The sequence below is a fragment of the Ambystoma mexicanum genome, chromosome 9 (genome assembly GCF_040938575.1).
Source record: "Ambystoma mexicanum isolate Mex_15411 chromosome 9, UKY_AmexF1_1, whole genome shotgun sequence".
Classification (NCBI taxonomy): Eukaryota; Metazoa; Chordata; class Amphibia; order Caudata; family Ambystomatidae; genus Ambystoma; species Ambystoma mexicanum.
In genome coordinates this window covers 817,100,133-817,126,328 of record NC_090931.1, presented here as the reverse complement: position 1 = coordinate 817,126,328, position 26,196 = coordinate 817,100,133, and the positions used below count along the sequence as shown (strand labels likewise).

At 45.7% G+C, this 26,196-nt stretch overlaps 1 protein-coding gene across 6 annotated transcripts in view; it reads right to left on the bottom strand.

The window, feature by feature from the left end:
• Nucleotides 1-26,196, bottom strand: part of NME9 (NME/NM23 family member 9) — an 808,977-nt gene that overhangs the window by 184,570 nt on the left and 598,211 nt on the right. For all 6 annotated transcript variants that reach the window (XM_069615815.1, XM_069615818.1, XM_069615816.1 and 3 more), the window contains 2 exons: nucleotides 16,673-16,817; nucleotides 2,191-2,298 (listed from right to left, as the gene is read on the bottom strand). In XM_069615815.1, coding sequence (XP_069471916.1) covers nucleotides 2,191-2,298; nucleotides 16,673-16,817 — 253 coding nt within the window. The remainder of the gene's footprint in view (nucleotides 1-2,190; nucleotides 2,299-16,672; nucleotides 16,818-26,196) is intronic.

The following is a 26,196-nucleotide window of genomic DNA, read 5'->3' as shown; positions in this document are numbered from 1 at the left end:
GTGTTCTAGGATGGGTCTCACGCTTTTTAGTGTTGGGCCAGTCACTGGGATGAGTAGGCTGAGTCCCTGAATGATTTTCACTTGTCTTAATATTTGGCCATACACTGGGACGCGTAGGCCGAGTTCCTGAATAGTTAGCACTCTTGATGTTCAGCCATTGACTGGGACAAGTAGGCTGATAGTAGTCGTCGTTCCTGTGTTCTCTCCTGGGACTCCCACTGTCTGAGTTACCTTGCTTCCCATGGGTTGGCGTCACTGGGCCTGCATGCAGGATAGGGACTTCTCTTTGAGTCAGGACAGCTTCAGCTTTCTGTCTGTTTCGTTCTGCTTCTTGTCCGTGGCTCCGTGTGGCTAGCATTGCAGCGGTCTTGCTGCCGTTACCAGACTAGACAGTCCACCTCTCACGGGTCACGCCACTACCCATGACTGGTTCTCTCTTTTAGGATTTTCTTCCCCTGTTCTCCTCAGTTTTCTTGTTCATTTGGTGCTTCTCGCACACGCCAACTTGTTGCTTCCTCCTGACGGAGGAGCTCCCGTTCTTGTTCAGCTTCCACGCCACTACAGACTTGAAACTCCTAGGTTTCACTTTCCCTCAACAACAGTCTTCTTCTTCCCTTTTTATGACACATTGCTGGGGCCTCCCCAGCATAGGATTATGGTCCTTTTTCTCCTCCAGTTGAGCACTCTTCATTACTCGTTCATTTTCCCTCATCAAAGTATTGGTGATTTTCCACCACTGAACGATCTGTATTACCTGCTCAGTCTTGGGTCTCATGGTACAGTAACAAACAGTAGCTTGGTCTGAGAGGGGTTTCTGAAGGCCAGAGGTTACTGTTGGTCCCAGAGAAAGGGTTTTAAGGAGTTCCTCTGCAGAGTCCTTATCCCTAAGAGTAGAGTCTCTCCCTTTGAGGTTCCGCTTTCCACCACCTCTAGGGGGAATATTGCGTAGCTGGCTCACCTCCCTAGCCTCAGAAGGAAGGGCTTATTCACACAGAGCAGGGATTTAGACAATAGGGGTTACCGATCAGTAGCACTAACTGGGGTTACAGGCGCCTGGGCTAGGTTTTCAATTTCCTGGCAGTTGAGAGAGAGAGAGATAGCAGAGAAATAGAGAGAAATAGAGAGAGAGAGAGAGAGAGAGAGAGAGAGAGAGAGAGAGATAGAGAGAGAGACGTCCCTAGCGAAACTTTCCCAACCCCCCTTTTTAGCCTTTGCCTTTATTGAACCAAGAGCTGGTTTTTATCCTGACATTGCTGATAACAGTTAATATAGCCTATGCTGTTTAACAGTGTTAATAAATCTCTCTGAACTTTCTTGGCACCTGAGCGAGTTTTTCAGGCTATCTGTGACAATACACTGAGCCTCGGCCCAAAGCTAGAGCTCATCTAATCTGTAGGGACCCCAACACCAAACAAGGATGCTGACGATACTCTAGCAAGAGTACTAAGTAAACTAGAACACCAAAAAAATCAATTGCTCCCTTACGTATATCACATAAGAGATGACAAAAGGTGATGCACAGAACTACGGCTTTCTCGCCTACAATTCTACATTCATGAAAGCTTTTATCAAAAGGTTTGTAAGCACTGCTAACACTGCTAACTAATCATGATAGTTATGTGTTCAGAACCTGCAAATAGTGAAGAAAGATCTGGGATTCACCACTTGCATGCAGTGTGAAAGGCAGTGCTCCGTTTTCCATACTCGACACCACACCCATGCAGTGAATCCAGGTGATCTGCACTAGGTGCGCATTACATAGTAGAAACCTGCAATCACATCCGCTAATGCATACATATTTGACCATCAGTGCCCTATTCGTTTACATGAAAGGCGCCAAGTTCCCCTGGACACAATGTGTGTAAATGGAGCAAATCTATGGCAATCTGAATAATGCAATTCCTGCTAGCATCGGAATTCCACACAGGAAATTCAGTGGGAATTTATGCATGAACTTCCACTGCCAGCAGTAACTAAAATGCATGAATGTAGGGAAAAAGGACAAGTGATGTGCTTCCCACCACCCCCACATCGACACTGTTTCAAATTAGGGTGATTTTGTTATGTGCCAAAAAAAATAACAGATAGAAACATTTTCTTTCTTAACGCAGGGATAATGACCAGACTGTATAGTTTCATCACAGATGGTAAAAATAATGGACAAGAAAAGTGTTGTCCACAAGCACAAACCTAACTGGTGCTTCAATGATGGCTTGATTGAGATCTGCAGGTCCGAGGAGTTCCCTCCAGTGTTCAACAGCTTTCTCCTTCACCAAAGCCAAAGCTAGAACTGGCCCACTGTGAAAAGAAATAACACTACTATAAAAATGGGCTACAGAGTTTGTGCTTCTCAAAACACAAGAGCATCTATGCACTGATACAATCTGGACAGCAACTAAGAGATATGTTAAAACATTATAACGCATTGCTAGTATTGTCCTCATAGCCTTGGTCTCAAGCCCAGGGACCACATCTCTGCTGCCCTCGAAATTCTTCACTGGCTCCCGGTTGTTGCAAGGATCAAATTCAAACCCCTCTGCATCATCTATAAGGAAAGTCTTGAGGAGTTTCTTACCTGTAACTCCATTTCTCCAATGTTGGTATCTTTCATAGATTCACATGCTGTGAATATTCCCCATCGTCAGGCTAGGAATCCCCAGTTTCTTTAATTTAGTACTTTTTCTATGGAAAAACTTTTGTCACCTTGAGTGTCCCACCCACATTGTTATGGGTGGTTTTGGTCCCAACCAATAGGCATCAAGTGTGTTGCTCCGCCCCAGCAGCTTCCCCTCAGATTTTAACCACTCAAGCTGGGGGATAACCCCCGATCGAGTATGTTTGACTGGAGGGGAAGGCTGGAGGGGGCATGTGAATCTATGAAAGGTGCCAACGCTGGAGAAATGGAGTTACAAGTAAGAAGCTACTCCCTTCTCCAGCATTGGATGTTTCATAAATTCACATGCTGTGAATAGATTTAACAGCAGTAAACATGACTGGAGGAGAAAAGCCAGGCAAACAAATATTTGAAAAACCTCTGCATTCTACGCCCATGCCAGAAGTATACATAACTACAAAAACCCTGGAAGCTGCTGAGCTTTACTTACTGGAACAGCCGTTGAAGGACTATTCGTCCCATTTGCACGCCTTCCGTGTGCTGTAGCTGCAGGCAGTAGTGCCTGGTGAATGTTTGGGGCACTGCCCATGTTGCTGCTTGGCAAATGTCTTTGATGGGCACTCCGGACCAGAGAGCAGCCGAAGCTGCTTTGGCTCTTGTAGAATGTGCCCTGGTTGTCGTCTGCAGTGGCCTGTTGTGTGGATCAAGGAAATCGCAGAGGATATCCACCTTGAGATACACTGCTTTGTGATAGCTTTCCCTTTGTTCGAGGGTCCGAAAGCGATAAAGAGCTGTCTAGCTGCTCTGAAAGATTTTGTCCAGTCCATATAGTGTTTTAATGCCCTTTTAATGTCCAGGGAGTGGAATGCTCTCTCCGCTGGGGAGCTGGCGTTCTGGAAGAATGTTGGTAGCGTGAAGGTCGCATTCTTGTGGAATTCAGATGGCACTTTCGGGATACAGTGGGGATTGGTGGAGGGGATTACTTTGTCCCTTGCAAATCTGAGGTACGCAGCATCCACCACCAATGCCTGTAGTTTTGAGACCCGCCTAGAGGACGTAATAGCGACCAGGAATGCCACCTTCCAGGTCACAAACTTGATGTGTACCAAAGAGAGAGGTTCAAAAGGAAGCTTCATGAGGCGCGCTAGGACCAGATTTAGGCTCCATTCAGGTGGTATTCTTTTCTTTGGTGGAAAAGAGTGAAAAAAGCCCCTTTATAAAATGCTTGCGCATCCTGTTCCTGTAGAGAGGTGGTTTCCCTCTTTTTCTGGTCAACTTGAGATTGCTGCCAGGTGTACTTTTATGGAGCAAGACCTTCCTTTGCCAGCTTCAGCAAGTAAGGCTGGACCTGTTATGGTTGTATGGCCAGTGGCTGCAGGTTCGACTGCTGCGAACACCATGTGCAGAACCTTTTCCACTTTTGGTTGTACAAGCTGTTAGTGGAAGGGGTCCTATCTGCCGCCAGTATGCACTGGCATTTCTGCGGGATGTCTAGGTGGTCGAAATTTGGCGTGATCAGGAGCCACACTGTCAGCTTGAGGGAGCATGGGTCGTGATGCAGGTTTGCACTGTTGTTGTACGTCAGGAGATCGGTGTGGAATCCCAGATGGATTGAGCAGTCTGCCATTAGTTGGAGGAGGTCCAAGTGCCAGGTTTGTCTGGGCCAGTATAGTGCCACAAGAATAATTTTGCAAGGGTATCTGCGGATCATCTGGATTGTCTTCCTGATCAGAGGAATTGGCAGGAACGCATATGCAAAGACGTCAGTCCATGGGAATGAGAATGCTTCCCCCAGAGAGCTTGGGTGCGGCAAACTGCTTGAACATCTTTTTTCATTACTTTTTGGACATTGTGACGAAGAGGTCCAGCTGAGATTGGCCCCACTCTGCGAAGATCCTGTTTATTCGGTTGCTTTGAAGGCACCATTTGTGGGATTGTTCCGTGCCCCTGCTGAGGGTGTCTGCTCGCTGGTTGTGAATCCCCAGCAGGTAGAATGCTTGCAGAGCGATGTTGTTGCGAATGGCCCAGTGCCAGATGGTTTGAGCTTCCTTAGACAGAGTGCTTGATCTTGTTCCTCCCTGCTTGTGAAGGTCAAACATTGTGGTGGTATTGTCCGTGAGGATCCGCACTACTGAGCTTTGGATCATTCGAAGGAAAGATTTTAGGGCTCAATTGACCGGGACATTTATGTGCAGAGCCGATTCTTCGGGAGTCCGTAGACCTTTGATCTGGTGTTGGCCCAGGTGGGTTCCTCATTTCGCCAAGGAGGCATGTTATGTTATGGTATGGTCACATGTAGAGTGCTTGGTCGCCAATAGGCATCATGGCGCTAGAGAGGCAGGTAGCCATAGACAGAACAAACACACTAAAACCAGAGATGCTGAGTTATCAGAATAGATGGGTTTTTAGAGCTTTCTGAAAGAGCAGATGATTAAATAGTGAGTTCATGGATAGTGGAAGGGTATTCCACAGCTGCGCTGCTGCAATCGAGAAAGCTGGCTCCCCCAACCCGAGCGAGACGAAAAGGAGGCACGCAGAGCATGCCAGTAGCAGCTGACTGCAGAGGGCGAATCGGGATATAGCGCACAAACTTAGCGCACAGATACTGAGCACCCTGATCATAATGAACAATACATAGTGCTTTAAATTGAATGTGCTGCGCTACTGGGAGCCAGTGAAGGGAATTCAGTATGGGAGAAATATGAACCCCATAGGGGGTAGCTGTTGCCAACCGGGCTGCCAGATTCAGAAGACGTTGTAGTTGGGCTACCAACCCCTTAGGCTGCGCAAGATAAAGGGAATTACAGTAGTCCAGCCTACTCAGAATCATGGCTGCCACTACTGGGGGACGTAATGTAGCAGGAATCAGGTGGAGAACCTTTCTTAAAATGTTCAACTGAAAATGCCCAGTCTGGCATACCGTTGATACCTGAGCGGCCATGGACAGATTTTCAGACATAATCACCCCAAGATTTTTCACCTTGGTCAGGTGTCTACTCCCCCACACCCCACCGTTCTGCCTTTGCTTCCTGTTAACTTCTGGGACTTGCTTGCGCCGGTCTCTCTGGGGACTGGAATCAGTGTCTTTCCCACTTCCTGCAGCCATCTGTCTCGTTACTGCTTCTGCGGCGGCTCCGCGTGTTATGGCTTCTTGCATTTTTGGCACTGTATGGGGACTGCATAGCCCACCTCCTCCTGTAGGTCATGCCACTGCCTTGCCTGCTTCCCGCTGGGCTCAGTCCTGTTGTTGTAGGATCTGTCACAGACTCCCTCAGCCACTCGCCGGCATCCTCTGCAGAGCCCTCTTTTCGGGTCAAGTGCAGACTTTGAAACTCCCAGGTTCTCTGACGAGGATGGAAGATGAAGACACGTAGTCCTTCTTCTCTTAACATTATATGGGGCTTACTCCGCCTAAGTCTAATGTCAACACCTGCTGTCAATGGCTCCTTGGTATTCCTCATGCCGCCTGTGAGCCATCGCAGTACTAGCATAGCCAGTATTCCTCATGTTTTCTGTGCTCTTCTTCGTCCTAGAATTTTCTGTCTTTGCTGTACCCGAGGCACTACAGAAATACATAGGTTTTCTTTCAACATAGTGGTTTGAAATGAACGGGGGGGGCTAAGGCATGTGGGGGTGCAATGTTATACAACGGGTTGTACCCAAGATGATCATCCATATACCCAGAAGGGGAGTCCCTCCCATGAGGACCTCCAGCAATAAACCACCCATAGGGGGACTATTAGGTAGCGGCCACAACTCTCTAGCCTCATGGGAAAGGGCTCCCCCCTTGGGGAGAAGCGACGATGCCTGGTGCATCATCACAATGGTTAGTCTTCTAATGGGAGATTTTTATAGTGCCTTGCACTTTCTCTGTGGTGTTCATACTACTTCAGTCATGACCACTCACTTCTCCTTTACACTTTGTGAGGAGTCAGGATTTGCCATTTTATTATAAACCAAATAATAACAAAAATCCTAACTAATCCTACTCTACCAGGGGATTCCCTACCTATTCTAAGATTTATGGGAAAACCTCCTAGCATTCACAAAACTAACCCTCACCAAAAACAATATCAACATTCAAACAACATAAATACAACATAAATAAAAGGTTACCAAACACCCAGTGTCTTGGATGACTTCTAGTCGTCTGTCAGGCTGAGAGGTCCTGAGTCCGCGGAAGCTGCTGAACCCTCGACAATCCCCCTGAAATGTAATTCCCAGAACTAGATTTCAATTCAGCTCTGCAAACCACACCCCAAAGGGAAAGGGGGAAGTGGATAACAAAACAACACCAGGCTGACTGCGTCAAGGCTAACCAAAGCTGAACCTGCAGAGGATATAAGAAAAGCAGATACAAATCCTTTTATTACTTACTTAACCTTAAGAGTGGGAAAGACTTTAAATCCTTAACTAATAATTAAGAATCATACCTGGTTCTTCTCTTGAAATTTCTTAGAGAAGCTTGTAAAGAAGCTGAAAATCTCTCTTACTTGAGACTCTTGAAATTCACAGCAACTTCTTAATTTGGGCAAATCTGGAAAGTTTAGTTCTTTGCCTTTTTTCCAAACTTCACTAGTTGTCCAGTTAAATTGTCTTTATTCTTTCTTTCTTTTTCTTTCAAACTTTTCTTTTGTTTTTTACAATTCAATAAAGTTTGTGAATTCTTGAAGAAACACGTGCTAAACACACACGCGGATTATTTCAATACAGAAGATTTGCACGTTGAAAGCTTCCTGCGTTGAAAAACACGCGCACTGTAAGAAAAGTCCACGCGCAGAAAACACGCGCTCTTGCAGAAACACGCCACGCAGAATTCACGCGCAAACGAGATCACGCGCAAAAAACACACGCGCTAGTAAATTCCTGTGCTGATGAATTTCCGTGCCTATTCACACGCGCCTTATAACCCACGCGCAAAAGAGTACACACGCGATCGAGTACACGCGTTAAAAAAGGACACGCGCAGGTAGCCACACGCGCAGTTGAGTTCTCGCGCTGAAGCACACGCGCTTGAAAACACACGCGCAATAGAGTTCTCACGTGGCAAACAGATTATCGCGCCATGAAGCACACGCCCTGGAGACACACACGCTTTAGAATTCTCACGCGATGAACGATTCTCGCGCTAAGAAGCACCCGCGCTGGAAAAAACACACGCGCTATAGAGTTCTCGCGCGGCGAGCCAATTCTCGCGCTAGGAATAACACGCGCTAGAAAACACACGCGCTATAGAGTTCTCACGCGACGAACAGATTCTCGCGCTAGGAAGCACACGCGCTGGAAAACACACGCGCAGTTGAATACACTCGCACGCGCAAAGGTTCAACGTTTAGTTTCAGATTACACGTAATACGCGTTTTACAAATAGCGTTCAAGCGCACTCTGAGAGTTCAATAATATCAATTCAAAGGTAACATTTTACGATTTCTCAAGTAAATGTCATTAAGATAATCAGAGCTGCAGCTAAAACAAAGTCACTTATCTCCAGAACGATTACTTAAAGATCTTCAGAGTTTCCGGTCTTCAAAACGAATTCCTGACAGCTGATAGCTTCTCCTGAAACCCCCAAGAAAGTAGCCGCTCAACTGCTAACGCCTGAAGGATAAAATCCACCAGGCCCAAGTCTAAAGCAGGAGCAGCCACTAAACACGTCCTCTCAGCTGGGGTTTAGATGATGAAAGGCAAAGAGTGACAGTTTAGAATGTTCATTGTTGTTCAGCAGTGTTTTCTAACCAATCAGAGCTGTCACTGTGAAACTCCATTTTGCCTTGGGTCAGAACCAGGATTCTAAATCAGCAAGTTAAGGCCAAACCAACTACAATAGAAAACTTCCCACCCACACAAGGCTAATCTAAAAAGGATAATAAAAGAGAAATAATGGGAAAGAAACTTGAATAAGGGAAAATAGCCTGAATAGGGGAAGGAAACCTGACAGTACCCCCCTCCTAATGCCCAGTCTCTGGGCCTACCTTATGTGGATTTTCAGCATGAAACTTAGCAACTAAACGGGGGGCATGTACATCAACTGAATCTTCCCATGATCGTTCTTCAGGTCCATATCCCTCCCAATCAATTAAATACTGCAACCTTCCCCTCACTTTCCTGGAATCCAAAATTTGTTTAACCACAGATTCCTCAGATGAATCCTCCAAAATCACAGGGGAAGGTGGTGTTCTAAATCTAGATCCTGAACAAACTGGTTTTAAAAGGCTAACATGGAAAGTAGGATGTACCTTCAAATGCTTGGGTAATTTCAATCGTACTGCCACAGGGTTGATGATTCTCTCTACCTCGAATGGGCCTACAAATCGTGGACTGAATTTATTCTTCCCCTTAATTTTTAGGTACCGGGTAGAAAGCCAAACTAAGTCTCCCACCTTATATTCAGGACCAGCCTTCCTTCTCAAATCAGCACACCTTTTATATTTCAACTTGTTTTCTCCCAGCACCTTTTTTGCTCTATCCAAGTTATTCTTCATTACCAACAAACGATCTTCCACTCTAGGATTCCCGGAATCCTCCAACACCTCAAAACTCAGAAAGCGAGGATGAAACCCACGACCCAAAAAGAAAGGGGACATAGAAGTAGCATCTTTACCACAATTGTTGTAAGAGAATTCTGCCAACCATACCAAATCCACCCATTCCTCTCCAGCTTGTAAATAACACCTTAAAAACTTCTCCAATTCCTGATTTACTCTCTCCACTTGTCCATTACTCTCCGGATGATACCCAGAAGTCAAACCAACGTCTACCCCAAGTTTCCTACAGAAGGCCCTCCAAAATTTTGAAATAAATTGAGATCCCCTATCAGAGATAACTTGGCTTGGGAGTCCATGTAGTCGAACTACACCTTGCAAAAAACTATGAGCCAGTTTTTCCGCGGTAACCTCTCCCTCCATTGGTAAAAAATGTGCTTCTTTAGTAAGAAGATCCACCACAACAAGAATGGTAGTACAACTCTTATCTTGAGGGAGATCAACAATGAAATCCATAGAAATAGTGTGCCAAGGACGAGGAGGAACAGGTAACGGCTCCAATAAACCATGCGGCTTCCCAACTTGACTTTTTGCTTGTGCACAGACTACACAAGTTTTAACAAAGTTCAATGTGTCTTGGCAAATTTTTCCCCACAAAAAATTCCTTCGAACCAATTCCAGAGTTTTTCTGAAACCAGGATGTCCTGATAAAATGGATTCATGACAATTTCTCAAAACCTTTTCTCTTAACTCTTCAGTAGGTACATAAAGCTTGTTATCAAAAAATGGAAGATCGTCTTTCAAACTTCTGGCTGGATCCAGTCTCACCCACTCCTCCATCTTCTGCAAGGACATATTCTGACGAACTTCATTCAAAAAATCAATTTCTTTAATGGCTCCGGCTAACACAAAACGTTCTGGAGCAATTAGAGGTTCTGGCTCCAGAATCTCTCTCTCCTCACTTCCAGGAAATTGGCGGGATAAGGCATCAGCTTTTTTGTTCTGACTTCCGGGTTTAAAAGTCACAATGAAATCATAATCGGCAAAGAATAAAGACCAACGAAGTTGTCGTGGAGACAAGGTTCTTGCAGATTTTAAAAACAATAAATTTCGATGATCAGCAAGAACCGTTACCGTATGTCTTGCCCCTTTCAGAAAATGTCTCCATTCTTCAAAAGCGGACTTTATTGCTAATAGTTCACGATCTGCAATTGTATAGTTCACTTCAGCAGCAGAAAACTTCCTAGAAAAGAAGGCAACTGGATGTAGTTGACCAGTAGTTTCATTCCTTTGAGAAAGCACCGCCCCAATGCTAAATTTGAAGCGTCCGCCTCCATAAAAAAAGGTTTAGAGAGGTCAGGATGAATTAGAATCGGACTAGAAGTACATTTTTGTTTTAACTCTTGAAAAGCTTTTTCTGCTTCAAGGTCCCAGTCAAATTTCACTCCTTTTTTCAAAAGTCTCGTTATAGGAGCAACCAGCCGAGAAAAACCTTCGATAAATCTCCTATAAAAATTGGCAAACCCTAAGAAACTTTGTATTTCCTTAACCTTAGTAGGAGAGGGCCATTCAAGAACTGCTTGAACTTTTTTAGGATTCATTTCTAAACCCTTAGGTGAAATTATAAAACCTAAAAACTCCACAGAATCTTTATGGAATTGACTTTTTTCCAATTTGGCAAACAAATGGTTTTCTCGCAGCTTTTGTAAGACTAAGCGCACATGTTTCTGATGTTGATCCAGGTCAGAAGAGAAAATCAAAATATCATCGATATACACAACAACAAAAATATCCAGGTATTCTCTAAAAACCTCATCAATAAAAAATTGGAAAGCCGCTGGAGCATTACATAAACCGAATGGCATAACTTGGTATTCAAACAGCCCAAACCTGGTCTTAAACGCTGTCTTCCATTCGTCCCCTTCCTGCACACGCACAAGATGGTAAGCTCCTCTCAAATCTAATTTAGAGAAAATATTTGCTCCTTATATTTGATTAAGCATTTCCGAGATGAGAGGAAGAGGATACCGGTTCTTAACAGTGACTTTGTTAACTGCTCGATAATCTATGCAAGTTCGAAGCGTTCCATCCGGTTTTGGTACAAAAAATAAAGGAGAGGCCGCCGGTGACTTAGAGTGACGAATAAACCCTTTGGCCAAGTTTTCCGTCAAATATTCTTTTAAATAATCATTCTATTTCTCTGTAAGAGCATATACTCTACTACTAGGCAAAATTGTTCCTGGCTCCAGCTCAATTTTACAATCAAAGGGCCTATGGGGTGGTAATTCTCCTGCCACTTTCTCATCAAATACATCCCAAAAATCTTTGTTACACTGGGGAAGTTGACCCACTACAGCTCCCACATCATGACATCCAATTCCAGTCTCAGCCAGAAAACTAGACACTGAATTACTTTGTTTGACATCTTCCTCAAAGAGACTTCCTGAAAAGCAATTCTCTTTACAAAATTCTGACTGCATGGCAATTGTCCTAGCACTCCAATCAATCAGAGGATTATGGAGAGTAAGCCAAGGCATACCCAAAATAATCTTTAACAAAGGAGCATCAATTAACTCGAACAAAATTATCTCTCTGTGACCTCCTGATAACTCCAAAGTTAAAGAACCAGTCCTGTGAGTAATAGGACCAGAAGATAGAGACGTACCATCAACAGCCCAAGCCTGCTCTACAACCTCCTTCTGAAGAATTGGAATTCCCAAAGATTTTGCCAGACCCCAATCCATGAAATTCCCGGTGGCACCTGAATCAAGAATAACGGGACCATTTCCCTTACACTCCAACTCAAAGAACAAGGATACATTTACGGTTATATGGGGAACCGCTGTCTGCACAGTATTGGCGATCTGTTGTACCTTGACCGCTGAAGTAGAAGTCTCCTTGGGAGTGTAAGGACAGTTCCCTAAAAAGTGCCCAACTCTTCCACAGTATAAACACAGATTGTTATCTCTCCTCCTAGCCTTTTTTTCCACAGTTAAAGGACCTCGGACCTTGGGAGGTGGATTATTCCCTTTGGATCTACTCTCTACTTTAGATCTATCCACTCTAACTAGAGACTTTACGTCACTCTGACAATGACGCCTCTCTGCCTTCCTTTCACTCAAACGAAAGTCCAATTGAATAACCAAATCAATCAGACCTTCACAAGTAGAAGGGCGTTCAACCACTCCAGACAATGCATCCTTTAACTCATCTCTAAGGCCCCGATAAAACAACGAGGCCTGTTCATCCTCGGGCCACTTGCTTTCTAACACAAGGGACTTAAATTGTGTTATATAAGCAATCAAGTCTCTATTACCTTGTTTGTGTTCTAAAAGTTCACCATCCACTTCCAGAGATAACTGTCTTCTATCAAACATCTTTCGGAATATCTCTAAAAAACTGGTGTAATTTCCTAAAACCGTACTCTTTTGACTCCCAGTGTCTTGGATGACTTCTAGTCGTCCTGGGCAGATCTTTCTCCCCCAAGAATGTCCAAAAGTAAATTTTCTCCAAGTACAAAAAGTCTCAACCAAAGTCTCGAAAAGTTCAAAGAAACAAAAGGTTCACACAAATAAAATCCACTGGTCAAAGTCTCTTCTTTGTTTGATGAAAGACGTCCTTCTTTACAGTTGCGCAAACAATTAACAGCACCAATGGAGTTTCTTGGATGACATCCTTCCAAGAAAGAACCGATGAAATTGACAAAAGTATCTTCTCCGACTTTGCCAACAACTTCTAGATTCTGCGGTGTCTTATGTACAATTGTCGGGATGTTCATGCTTGAGATTCACTCTTCTCCCAACCAACTTCCTTCTACAATGTAACTGTGTGAACAGCTCCCTTGGCTCCACAGTTATCTTTAACAGTACTGACAACCACAGTCTTGCTTCTGCTACTACAACTTCTGCTGCTTCTCAATGTGGAGCTACAGCGGTAACCTCAAAATTAGGCATTGCTACAAGACATCTTCTACCTCCACAGGCTGGCAGGGCACTCATCTTTCAGTATCCTAGAAAGGGAAGCCTCTTTGCCTGTCTTGCAGCTACCATAGACCCTGCTTCAGGCTTCCAGACTAATTTCTAAACAGTCTTTGCCATGAAGATATAAAACAACTTTGTTGAATAAGTACCCGGCTCCCTTCCCCTGCTTTATGTACACCTGGCCTTCAGTAGTTACCCCAAAGTGGTTCTACCACTCTCCCAACTTTGGATGTGTACGTTTGGGTAACACACATTCATCAGATTCAAAACACCAATGTACAGTTCTTAAATGCATGGGATTTGGCTTTCATAGAGATCCCTCGATGGGCATGGGCCACGCTTGTTCAATCTTCAGCTTCTACTACTCCTTTATTCTGCTGCTTCAACCTCTGATGTGTTGCAAGATATGTGTCTTAATTGGAAACCAAAGTTAGGTGCATGTGATTGCATTTTGGTGTTGAACTGCCACTTCAAATAAAGACAGATTCCCACCTTTCATTCAGCACTCAGTCTCCAAGGCACAGGGAAACATTGTCTCATGCACGCAAACCCTTTAATAATACTTGCAACTCTTCAGGAAAGTCTGTTTCGCTTTGCTTAGGCTACCGGCAGTGTTCTCTGTGTTAATCAGAGACACGCGACAGCTCGGCAGCAAAGTATTACTGGTCTTCTGAAAAGAAAGACTTTATCACAAGCAAGTGTTTGAAGTTAGCACGTGTTACCTTACCATTATTAAAAGACTTCCCACTTCTACAGTTGATTCTCTCTCACTCATAACTCAATGCAAGTTCAATTGAAAACTGGTTACAGTTACCGGCAAGGAACTTCTGCTTCTTAGGATTACAGAGCTTCCTTTTCGATTCCCAATTATAAAGACTGCGGTCTGCGGCGGCTTCTTGACTTTGCTGCTTCTCCTGCTACTACTACAGGCACTCTACTCCTGAGATCCACACCACTCCACTGCACGGGTGTCTGCAATCTGGCCTTTTTAAGGGAGAGGTTCCCACTTTCCAGTTTCCCTCGGCTTGACTCTGCACACGTGCATTAGGAACAACTTAATCAGAGTTTGCAATTGGAATTTGTCTCTCTACTCCGGCGACCCTGTTGTGGGCACGCTTCCTTGTGGTCTGCTGGCTTAGTGTTCTGCTTCCTGTGCTTCTACGACCTCCGACCTTCCAGCTCCTGCCCCATCTTCTTTCTACTGCTTTTCTCTCAGTCAGCCTTTTATGCCCATTATGTGGGCTGATTATGTTCAGGTGCAGGCCCTCAGGCTTCATTGCCTGACCTTGTTTAGCGTCATTAGGCTTGCCTGCCTGACTTGCACTCCTGTCTGCCTCTTTAGCCCTTTTCTTGTTCACAGTCCCTGAGGGATTCTGGGACTTATAGTTTGAGTTAGAAAAATGCAATTCCTCTACTTCCTCAAAGGTTGAGAAAATGGTTTTTAGTCCCCAGATGTTATTAAGGGAAGAATGATAAGGTTTAACCCTTTTAGAGACGGAAAGGACAGAAAAGGCTACATCATTGTTCCTGTTTGAATACTTTTGATCCTGTGGAGGATATGGGACTCTAGGTGCATAAACGATTGGTTTCAACACAAAGTTAAGCTACTGTTTCAGGTTTTACCCCTTTACCCTTAATATAGGATCAAGATGTACCAAAATGGAAATAAGCCAATTCCTCTTTCAAACTTGGGTTAATAGTATTCCACTTTTCTTTAAAGTACTGTGTCTCACCCTGCGCAATCTGCCCAATTCCCCAGGCCTGGTCTACACCCAGGGGATCCTCCTGCAATACACCACCCCCAGGAATGGGATCAGGAAGCATCTGTCCTCTCCTGGTCACCTGGAAGGAGACTTTAGTGGGAGATCTGCAGGATTCTCCACAACTTACTACCACTCCTCTGTGAAAACCTTCCACTAGTCCCCTGTCCCTCAGATATTTCACTCCTCCCACCCTCCCAGCCACCTTTGATGTTACCACTCCTCCCCACCCTACTTTAGTACTGCCCTCGCTTCCACTAATACTCTCCTCCTCCTCACTACTACTCTCTTCCTCCCACTACTCCCATCACTCATCCCACTCGCTGCAACACCACTACTCTTTCATTCATTGACACACTACACAGGTACTACTTACACTGTCACTCGCTACACAACTACATTCACTCATGCTGAAGAATCCTTGCACTCAAAACACCAAAACCTCACTGCCTCAAATAATAGCCTCCACACTCCATCACGACCTCCTTCCAGTCTCTTGGTCCTCCTGCTCCTCCTCTTAGCTCACCTGAACAGCTCACCTCTTCCTGACCTCTCCCTTATAAGTCCCCTCACTCTTCCAGCGGTCAGATTTCCCTAAACAATCTCCATGCTCGATCCCTGCCTGAGAGGTGTTACATAGTGCGTACTGCATAAAAAAATATTTAGGTCACGTCTGCTTTTCCCACGTTGAGCCACTGCAATGTGTCAATGGCGGTTCATATAGTTCAATGGACAAGTCCTTGTTAGGGTTTGATTTCCCTTCCCTTTTGTTGGTTAGTCCAGTCCCCCTTGGTACTTTCACAGTTTTTTGCCCATGGAGGTCTAGCAGGCATCCTGCTCTTTGCAGCAGCTGTTCCTTGATGCTCAAGAGTGAGCGTGATGAGGTTCACTGCTGCTTAGCTGCTGTGATGCGCGTCTTCGTTCTCATGGTCAGGACTGGCTTTGGATTGTTTTTAGGAAGTTCCAGGGTACTGGCCTCAACACAGTATGTATTGTCTAATAATGCTTTTCTAAGCTTACTCCTTAATCCACCATATCATTGTGCAATTGGGGCAAGTAGAATGTATCTGGTGTCCAGACCTAGATGTGGGTGGGGCTGCAGCCCACCTACGACTGTGCACAGCCTCAGTATCTTGGAAGAGAATTCGAACAAGAGCCCACTCAAAACCTTGCTGACTATGCAGGTTGACCAGTGGATGATTCAGGTGCCCAATCGAACTGCTTTTCTGAGAGCTGTAAAACAAACTGTAAAATGTTCTGCCCACTGATAGACGAACGTTTTTAGAGTGTTAGACCCAAACAAACAAATAAGACTAAGTATAATTTTAAGTTTGCATCATTCTTGGAGCACAAAATAGGCCTACATGACAACTGAAGGAAATTAGCTGGTGACTCCAATGCAAAGCTTCAGAAGCCTTAAAAGCCTTCCCTCCTTTTCCCACAAAATCCGAATACAAAAAAAATAAATGTGTTTTTTGCTTTTTCTGTAGAATCCACTGCCTAGCTTTTACTGCTACAAGATCACTTCCTTACCCATGTCCAACAATCTTTGGAGACCTATGGGCAGAATGAAAAAATACTGAGTATTTAGATCCAGTTTGGATTGATATAGTGTTTGGAAGGTAGTATGAACCAACATGGAGAAAAGAGGTCAGAAGAAATATCCAACTTTGTTTCCTTTATCAGAAATCTACAAGTATGTTTTAAGATCCTAGGCCAGACGGTTAAGGATGTTCTGTGGCTTTAGAAGAGGAAGCCGATATAATTAAATGCTATAAAGTTCCACCAATTCAAGAATTTCCTCTGGAAAATGTTGGGAAAATGAATGCTTCTCACCTGGTCATCTGCTTAAGAAGAGCAGGGAAATAGTCCTCATTGATGTGCTCCTTGTAGAACTCCTTGACATGTGGCTCGGTGAGCATCACTTCCTTCTGCATGGCAATAGAGAAGCCAGCCTCTTGGATACTTTGCAGGACTTCATCTAGGTGGTAAGTGAAAAAAGGGAAATAAAACTTGCATGATCATTTTGATTCTGTGAAAGATAATCAGCAAAATATTGTGGTGTGTCCTAAGAAAATACAACATTGGCAGAATAGCTCAACTAGTCTGGCAAGGAAATGAAATGGTTAAGTTAATTCTTCTTTCAATTTCCCGTTTTCAAAACAGACAACCCAATATTTATCCTTCACAGGCTTTCTTAAGGTTTTTCACACAGTAATCCTATGAAAACTGGACAGGCGAAATGCTCTTCTTTGTGGGCTTCATTGCGTCTTCTATAGTCCGAATACAATCGGTTCTAAACACTGCACTCGTTATTACTGGACTTCTGTATTCGGTATGACGTTAATTAATCGGCAGATTATTTTTCAATTAGTTTTTTTCCGAATGTCTTTTTTTCTCGAAAGAACACATTGAAAAATATAGGGGGGGAATAGGTGGGATTTGTATACAGGGGATGAGATGGTTGGGAATAGACTTTAAACTATAGGGGATGTGGGATTTGCAGGAACCTCCCCAACAAATCATTTTTTGATGAGTTTTTAAAAGAAAAACCTAGCAAAAAACATTGAAAAATAATCAGGCAATGAAGAGACATAGAACGCTGTACTCAGTTAAAATAAGGATTTACTTGTTCTGGGGACTCCCAGCAAATTTGGCTGTAAAACTGATAGAAGCTGGTGGCTCTAGAGCTACACAGCGCAAAGATATCAGAACACTGGCTATTATGAAGCTCAATCGTGTGAAATTCTCCAACTAGGCTTATTCTGTTGCAGTTCATGTCTGCGGAACAAGTTCCCAATAGCTCCATAATTGAGCTCCTCCCTCTTGCATTTGTGTAAAGTTAAAGTGTGACTATTTATGGTTTAAATGATGGCTACTCTGGTTACTTGACATGTATGTTGGCCATCTAATGCTAACTCTGAATCTTTCCAATTAAATCAAATGTTTATATTTTATTTTTCCTTTGCTGGATGTAGGTTGAAAAAAAGTGGTACTGTACAGTGCCCTGCTGCTTTTGTTAAAGGAGCAGTTCAGAAAAACGCCTTAATAAAAACAGATTAGTCAGATAGGGGAATCTTGGGTTTAAGGGATTGAAAGGGACTCTGTGATAGCACTCCTCTCGCTTTGATGCCTCTGACTGACTGACTTTTCCTTCATGATCTGTGATCTTAGCAGTCATCAAAGACGCAAGTACTGATGTGCAATCTATGGGACCCTAAACTTCTCAGAGTTGCGGTCAAGCTATGTGCCTCATTTCTAAGTGAGTAACTCTGTGCAGCTATGTGGAACCTCTTATTTGTGCCAGCCTATTATCGATTTTATGGTGCAAAACACAGCTGTACTCGCACGGTGAGTCTCATCAGCTCTACTCGTTTGGAAACCATTGCCCGGTCCAATAACCAGTGTGTATGCATGTAGAAGTATTTGTGTGGCATAGATATGGGCTAAGACTATGGCCCTGCCTAACCAACATTTATAAGGTCACTCAGTCGCTGTTGCATCATAGTTCTCATGTTCTCACCGCTTTGTCATGTGACCAGCATGGTGACTGGGCAAACACGGCTTCAAGGGGGCACGAGTGTCCAGTGTGGTGCCAAGGCTGGTCCAGCTGAAGTGGAGGTGGGGAGTGTCTTTCATCTCACCCTGGTACTTGAAGACCAGTGGCCCATGAAAACATTTTTATAGTTCAATGTTTTTCAACCGAAAATTAAACCTAGTTAGCAGGTGACAGGCGTTTTTTCTTTAACAATAAAGTTGTTTTGCTAGCCATACTTCACATTTCTTAATATACGTGTCAGTACTAGGATACTCTCTACAAGCTTTGTACTGGTACTGTAACAGTGACTTATTTTCAGTGCTGAGCGAGCGGAAGGTCCTTTGGTTGGACTAATATGTATGAATAAGTGATGGGAAACCATTCTAGGAATGTAAAAAGTATGCCTGTCTGTGAATGAGAGAGCATGCGCTGAAATTGTGAGCGAGGGTGTCAGGGAGAAAAAGAGAAACGGTCAGAGTGTGTGTCTGTGATATGATATGATATGATATGATATGGCATTTATAACGCACCTATACACAAGAGTTTCAAGGCATGACGAGGCAGGGGAGGTTGGCAAGTGCAGGGGTAAGTGCAGGCATCAGGTGTCAAGTGCTGGTAGTGGGACAGAAAACGGTCCCCAAGTGCGGGGGTTGCCAGGAAGGCAGTGCAGGTGTGCGACTGGCGGGGGAGGGCACCTAGGTCCGAGTCCCGAGGGTGGCCAGGTAACCAGTGCAGTTTCTGCCAGGAAGTCAGCAAGGGAGAGGAGGAGAAAAAGCAGAAGCAAAGAGAAAGGTTTTGAGAATGCTATATAGTGAACCGCTGGCTAGAGTTAAAACGGGAACAGCGATTTCAGAAAGATGGCAACTCCGTAGAGGCACCAGACAAGGATGTCCATGGTCTCCAATGCTCTATATATTAGCCCTGGAACACCTAGCAATATACTTGAGACAACAATATGATATCATAGGCATCGCTGTGGGAGGGAAAATGACATCTGATCTCCTTATACGCGGACAATATGTGCTGCTGTACTTGCGGCACCCGGAGGAAAATCTTCAATACATTTTGGAAGTGATGGAGAGATATGCGGGGTTGTCTGGTATAGCAGTGAATCCTCAGAAATCTAGCATTTTCTCATTAGGCGGATATAGGGGGATTCCAGTGGAACAGTTACCAGTGTTACAGATACCATCGGCGGTTAGCACTTTTCGTTATCTTGGGATAGACGTGTACCACACAGTCGAAGAGGAGCATAGGCACAACATGGAGGTAGCCATTAAGAAAATCGAGAATTGCATGAGGTTCTGGATAAAGCTGCCCCTAGCAATGATGGGACGTGGGGCAATGCTAAAGATGGTGGTCCTACCTAGGCTCCTGCACTATTTTGGGAATATACCACACCTGATACCCAAGAAGTTCTTCATTAAACTGAACAGTATGTGCAAGGATTTCTTGTGGCATGGCACACGAAATAGAGTGGCACTATGGAAGCTACAGAACTTTTATGAAAAAGGGGGGATAAAACTGCCTAATTATGAGGTCTATTATGTAGCGAGCCAACTGCAGTATGTCGCCAAATGGCTCTCAGATGAGATGACCCCCGAATCCAGGTTGTTTGGACAAGACTGTGCCCCATTTTACTTAAGAGAGATGATCTGGTTGCCCAAGACGGAAATGGAAGGGCCCCCCAAGATGATGATGCTTGGGTGGAAGATGTGGCGCACGACATGCCAGATGATGGAGAACCCATTCCCATGTTCCCCGCAGTTACCACTAGTTGCACTGGCAGGGGGAGAAAAGCAGCTAAGGATGATAATTAGGAATCACTGGGAACTGGTTGGGTTAGTAACAATGGGCGATATCTGGCGAGAGGGGACTATCATAGATTTTGAAGTGCTGGGGGAGGAAATGGGGTTACACACGGGCCAGTATATTACGTATCACAGAATGGTGCAAATAATTAAGAAAACATGGCCCGAAACGGTACTGGAAGAAGAACCAGATGCTACCATAGATACAATATATGATATAACGGAGGGGGGGCACAAGATCTCTAGACTATACGAAATGATGATGTCTAAGGTTGGGAAGGAAATAACACAATTGAGACTAGACTGGGAAGCGGACATAGGAGCCCCTACCTAGGCTCCTGCACTATTTTGGGAATATACCACACCTGATACCCAAGAAGTTCTTCATTAAACTGAACAGTATGTGCAAGGATTTCTTGTGGCATGGCACACGAAATAGAGTGGCACTATGGAAGCTACAGAACTTTTATGAAAAAGGGGGGATAAAACTGCCTAATTATGAGGTCTATTATGTAGCGAGCCAACTGCAGTATGTCGCCAAATGGCTCTCAGATGAGATGACCCCCGAATCCAGGTTGTTTGGACAAGACTGTGCCCCATTTTACTTAAGAGAGATGATCTGGTTGCCCAAGACGGAAATGGAAGGGCCCCCCAAGATGATGATGCTTGGGTGGAAGATGTGGCGCACGACATGCCAGATGATGGAGAACCCATTCCCATGTTCCCCGCAGTTACCACTAGTTGCACTGGCAGGGGGAGAAAAGCAGCTAAGGATGATAATTAGGAATCACTGGGAACTGGTTGGGTTAGTAACAATGGGCGATATCTGGCGAGAGGGGACTATCATAGATTTTGAAGTGCTGGGGGAGGAAATGGGGTTACACACGGGCCAGTATATTACGTATCACAGAATGGTGCAAATAATTAAGAAAACATGGCCCGAAACGGTACTGGAAGAAGAACCAGATGCTACCATAGATACAATATATGATATAACGGAGGGGGGGCACAAGATCTCTAGACTATACGAAATGATGATGTCTAAGGTTGGGAAGGAAATAACACAATTGAGACTAGACTGGGAAGCGGACATAGGAGCCCTGATGGAGGACGGGATGTGGGAACGTGCCCAGGGGTACCATAAGAGGGTGTCGAGGAATGCGAGATTAAAACAGATACAACTGTATATTACGCATAGGGCATATATGACACCCCAAAGGATATCTAGGTTTGAGAATGCAGGACGACAAGCATGTCCCAAATGTGACAAAGAAAAGGCTGGCATGGTACATATGTTTTGGTCATGCCACGTTATTGAGCTCTTCTGGAGTGAAGTAGCACAGAAACTAGCGCAGAAGAGGGTCAAGATTGTGGTGGATAAAGTGTGGGCCTGTTTTCTGGGGGGGGGGGTTCCCCAGATCGAAGAAACTCAAGCATGTGAGTAAATTGAAAGATCTAGCATATCTGCTTGCAAAAAGGAGAATTGCCATGGGGTGGAAGACATGTCACAGACCGCGGGTGGAGGTGTGGTGGAAAGAGTTGCAGAAATGGGCGGATGCCGAAACCATGGTATGGCAAGAAGCGAGCAGTGCAGGGGGAGAGGAGGAGGCAGGGACCCTGATGGCCTGGAAATTATTAATAGCAGAATTGTTTGGGAATCGCTTGGAGAAGCGACTGACCCTGAGGGAGTTGGAGGCGGATGAGCGAAGAGCTTGAGAAGGGAGATATTTAGGAAGAGAGAGTTGAAGGTATTGAGGCCCCAAGCCCTAGGAGGCCTTGTGGACAATGCAGAGGGTTTTGTACTAAATCCTTGCAGCCACTAGGAGCCAGTGCAGAGATTTCAGTCCTGGAGAGATACAATCCCTGGGCTTGAGGCCAAGGACAAGTCTTGCACTCTTGTTCTGGATGAGTTGCAGAGGGCGGAGAGTAGAAGCAGGCATATTTAGAAAGAGACTGTTGCAATAGTCCAGCCCAGAGAGAACCAGAGCTCTGGAGACAGTGAGCTTCTGAGGGAAGGAGAGAAAAGGAAGAATACCTCTGAGGAGGTGCAGCTGGTAGTGTGACTTCTTAGAGACGTCGGAGATGTGAGGAGAGAAGGAGAGTGTGGAGTCGAAGATAACCCCGAGGTTTTTAGCCTCACAGGTAGGAGCAGGAAGAGGGCCAAGAGAGGCCAGCCAGAGAGTGACAGGAAAAAAGGGTGTGGGTAGCGGGATCATTGGCGGCACACCACTCCTGGATGGCGGACAGACAGTCAGAGATGAGAGAGGGAGAAGAGGTGGCTGAGGGTAGCCTGAAAATGAGCTGAGTGTCATCCACATAGCAGTGGAAGTTAGGGCAGAGCGCGGCAATGTGGTGGGCAAGACGTGCCAGGTATTGGTTGAACAGCCAGGGAGAGAGGTTAGACCTCTGGGGAACACCACAGGTAGAGACAGAGATAGAGGAGAGGAAGGACCCAAGTTGAACCTGGACGGGTAGATCAGAGAGGAAAGAAGTCAGCCATGCTAGGGCCTGACCAGTGATCCCCAGGTTATCACAGAGACGGTTGAGCAGAATGGCATGGTTGACTGTGTCAAAGGCAGAAGAGAGATCAAGTAAGAGGAGGAAACAGGGGGGTGTTGGGGTGTTGAAATCGAGGTTGGAGAGCAGGTCTTCACGGATGTTCAGGAGAGCAGTTTCCGTGCTTTTGGCAGCTCTGAAGCCAGACTGATGATCATGGATACAATCAACAGATTCTGTGTGAAGACTGAGCTGGGAGATGGCCAGCTTTTCCAAGAGTTTGCCCAGGAAAGGAGTGATGGAGATTGGGCGATAGTTAGCCAGGCAGGAAGGGTCGGCAGAGGGTTTCTTAAAATGAGGGTGCACAAGGAAGTGCTTCAGGGGGGAAGGGAAGACTCCAGTGGTGAAGGAGTGGTTGCAGAAGTTGGGCAGGGCAGGATCCAGGGAGTCAATGTGGTCCTTGATGGTTTTGGAGGAACAGGAATGAACCTGTTTTGACGAGACTTTCATAGATGGGACTTGTCTAGTCTAGAAACCTCCTCTGGGGAGAACAGGGGAAAGGCAGAGTGGAGGGAGGAGAGGTGGCTGAGGAAGGGCCAGAGGAAGAGCAGGGAGGAGGGGGAGAGGAGGAGAGTGAGGACAGGATATCCTGAGTTTTAGTGATGAAATGAGAGGCCAGTGCCGTGCAGAGGGCCTGGGAAGGGACAGGAGAGGTAGAGAATGCTGCAGGATTGGCCAGCTCCTTGCAGATTTTAAAGAGTTCAACCGAGTTGTTAGATGCCGCAGAGGTGCGGGCTTGGATGTGAGCTCTCTTCTTGGTGAGGACAGAGAGCCGGTGTTGCCTTTGGAGCAGGGGGCAGGCCAGGTTCTCAGAGGATGTACATGAAGCACGCCATTTCCTCTCGACCACCCTGCACTTGCGTTTAAGGGTGACGAGGTCTGAGTCGTACCAAGAGTTGCACTTGGCTTTGGGCTTCAGGCGGATCCTCATGACAGGGGCAAGAACATTGAGAGTTTCAGATATAGCTGGGTGGAGCATGGAGAGGCCTGTGTCAGGGTGTGAGTCAGCCAAAGGGGGATGGTGGGGTGAGAAAGTGGCGGCGAAAGCCTCAACTGACACACGCTTCATTGGTCGGATGACCAAGAAGAACAAGTTACTTTCTTACCTGGTAACGTTCTTTCGATGGGATGGTCCGACGACGTATTCCATATCTATGACATGTAATCACCACAGCTGTGCTGCTTCGGAAACTTTTTCGGCGTCTGCGTCCTGCGTCGATGACGTCGATGCGCCGTCGTCGAGGACCTCCTCCGACGTCCAACCTCATCCGATGTGATAAGTAGGACGCACGACGCCCATAGCCTCAGTTGTAGTTTTTTCCCCCAGAACGTGTGACATAAGTCAACTGCCAGTCAGACACAAAGCCTTGCGGAACGTAAGCTGCAATCGCAAAAGAAATTCTGCAGCGGGGAAGGCCGGGCGGGAGCGATATGGAATACGTCGTCGGACCATCCCATCGAAAGAACGTTACCAGGTAAGAAAGTAACTTGTTCTTCGAGGGGATTGGGTCCTCCGACGTATTCCATATCTATGACAGACTCCCAAAGCAGTACCAAAGCAAGGAGGAGGGAAAGAATTTAGAATCAAAATGTAGAATAGCCAATCAAATAGCAGAGCAAAGGACCGCCTTGCCAAAGGCCAGATCCTGTGCTCGGATGGAATCAAGGGAATAGTGACGTACAAATGTATGTACTGAAGCCCAGGTGGCTGCATCACAGATGTTGCGAATAGGAACACCCCTCTGCAGGGCAGTAGACGCAGCCATACCCCTGGTAGAATGGGCCCGCAAGCCAGCCGGTGGGTCCTTACCCGCCAAACGGTAGCACTCCGAGATGGCCAAAATAATCCAGCGAGACAAAGTCTGTTTCGTCACAGCTTGCCCCAAACGCTTTCCAGCGTAACCAATAAAGAGTTGATCATCCACTCTGACCCGGGACATGCGTGAAACATAAAAGCTTAAAGCTCTCCTAGGATCAAGCCTATGGAGCCTCTCCTCTTCCTTACCAGGATGCGGAGGAGGATAGAATGCCGGAAGAACAACCTTCTGGGCCAAATGAAATTCCGTCACTACCTTCGGAAGGAACGAAGGACGAACTCTAAGGACAACCCTGTCCTTGTGAAATACAGTGAAGGAAGGCTTAACTGAAAGTGCCTGTAACTCACTCACTCTGCGAGCGGAAGTAACCGCAACTAAAAACACAGTTTTCAGAGTTAACAGCCTCAAAGGGCAAGAATGTAAAGGCTCAAACGGAGCACCCATAAGAAACTTAAGAACCAGGTTTAAATCCCAACCGGGCACCAGGAAAGGTGACTGAGGGAACACATTAGTGAGCCCTTTCAGGAACTGTGAAATCAAAGGGATTTTAAAGTAAGAACACTCTTCAGACGAGCGCTTAAAGATGGACAGCGCCGCCAGGTAACCCTTAACGGTACCCACTTGCAAGCCCCTGTGGGCCAAAGAAAGTAAAAAGGACAGAACCATGGGGATGTCACATGCAAAAGGATCCACATTCTGAACTCTGCACCAGTCGCAGAACTTACGCCAACGGCAACGGTACAGAGACTTTGTTGCCGGCCTTCGGGCCGAAAGCAACACCTCCATCACGTCCTCAGGGAGGTCCCAATCCTTATACCTCAACCTTTCAGAAGCCAAGCGTGAAGGTTGAGGGATCTGACCTCTGGATGGAGAACCTGACCCCCCTCCCATGAGAGCAGATCGTCTCGGTAGGGAAGACGACGTGGAGGGCAGATGGATAAGTCGAGAAGGTCCGGGTACCACGTCCTCCGAGCCCACGCCGGGGCAATGAGGATCATCCGGGAACCGAACTTCCGTAACCTCCGCAGCACTTGCGGGATGACGGGGACTGGAGGAAACGCGTACAGCAGCGGGAATGACCACTCCACCACGAACGCGTCTCCTAAGGCTCCTTCTGGAGGAAATTCCCGCGAGCAAAACCTTTCGCACTTCCGGTTGACACTGGAGGCGAAGAGATCCACTTGAGGGGTCCCCCAAAGGGCGAAGATCTCCAGGAGAATCTCCTGAGCCAACTCCCACTCGTGAGAGATCGCGCTCTGCCTGCTCAGAGCGTCCGCCGTCTCGTTTTCGGCTCCGGCCAGATTGTTAGGACAGTTTTTCTGAAGTCCAGTTAAGGGCCTAGTAAAACCATTCAACTGAGGCAGTACAAGACTCCACTCTTAGTATAAGACTGTACCACCTGAGTACATGGTAGCGTAGGCAGAGCAGCCAGGCTTATCTTAGGAGGGAGAGAGGGCAGTAGATACAGTACAAGTGAAAATTGTAATACAAATGATCCAAAGAAACACTGAAACACTATGTATTATCAAAATAAAGGATTTATTTAAATACAAGTAGGCCCAGATAAATCTAGGGGTTAAGTAAATACTGAAACATTATATGACATCACAATATAAAACACAACACTATACTTGAAAG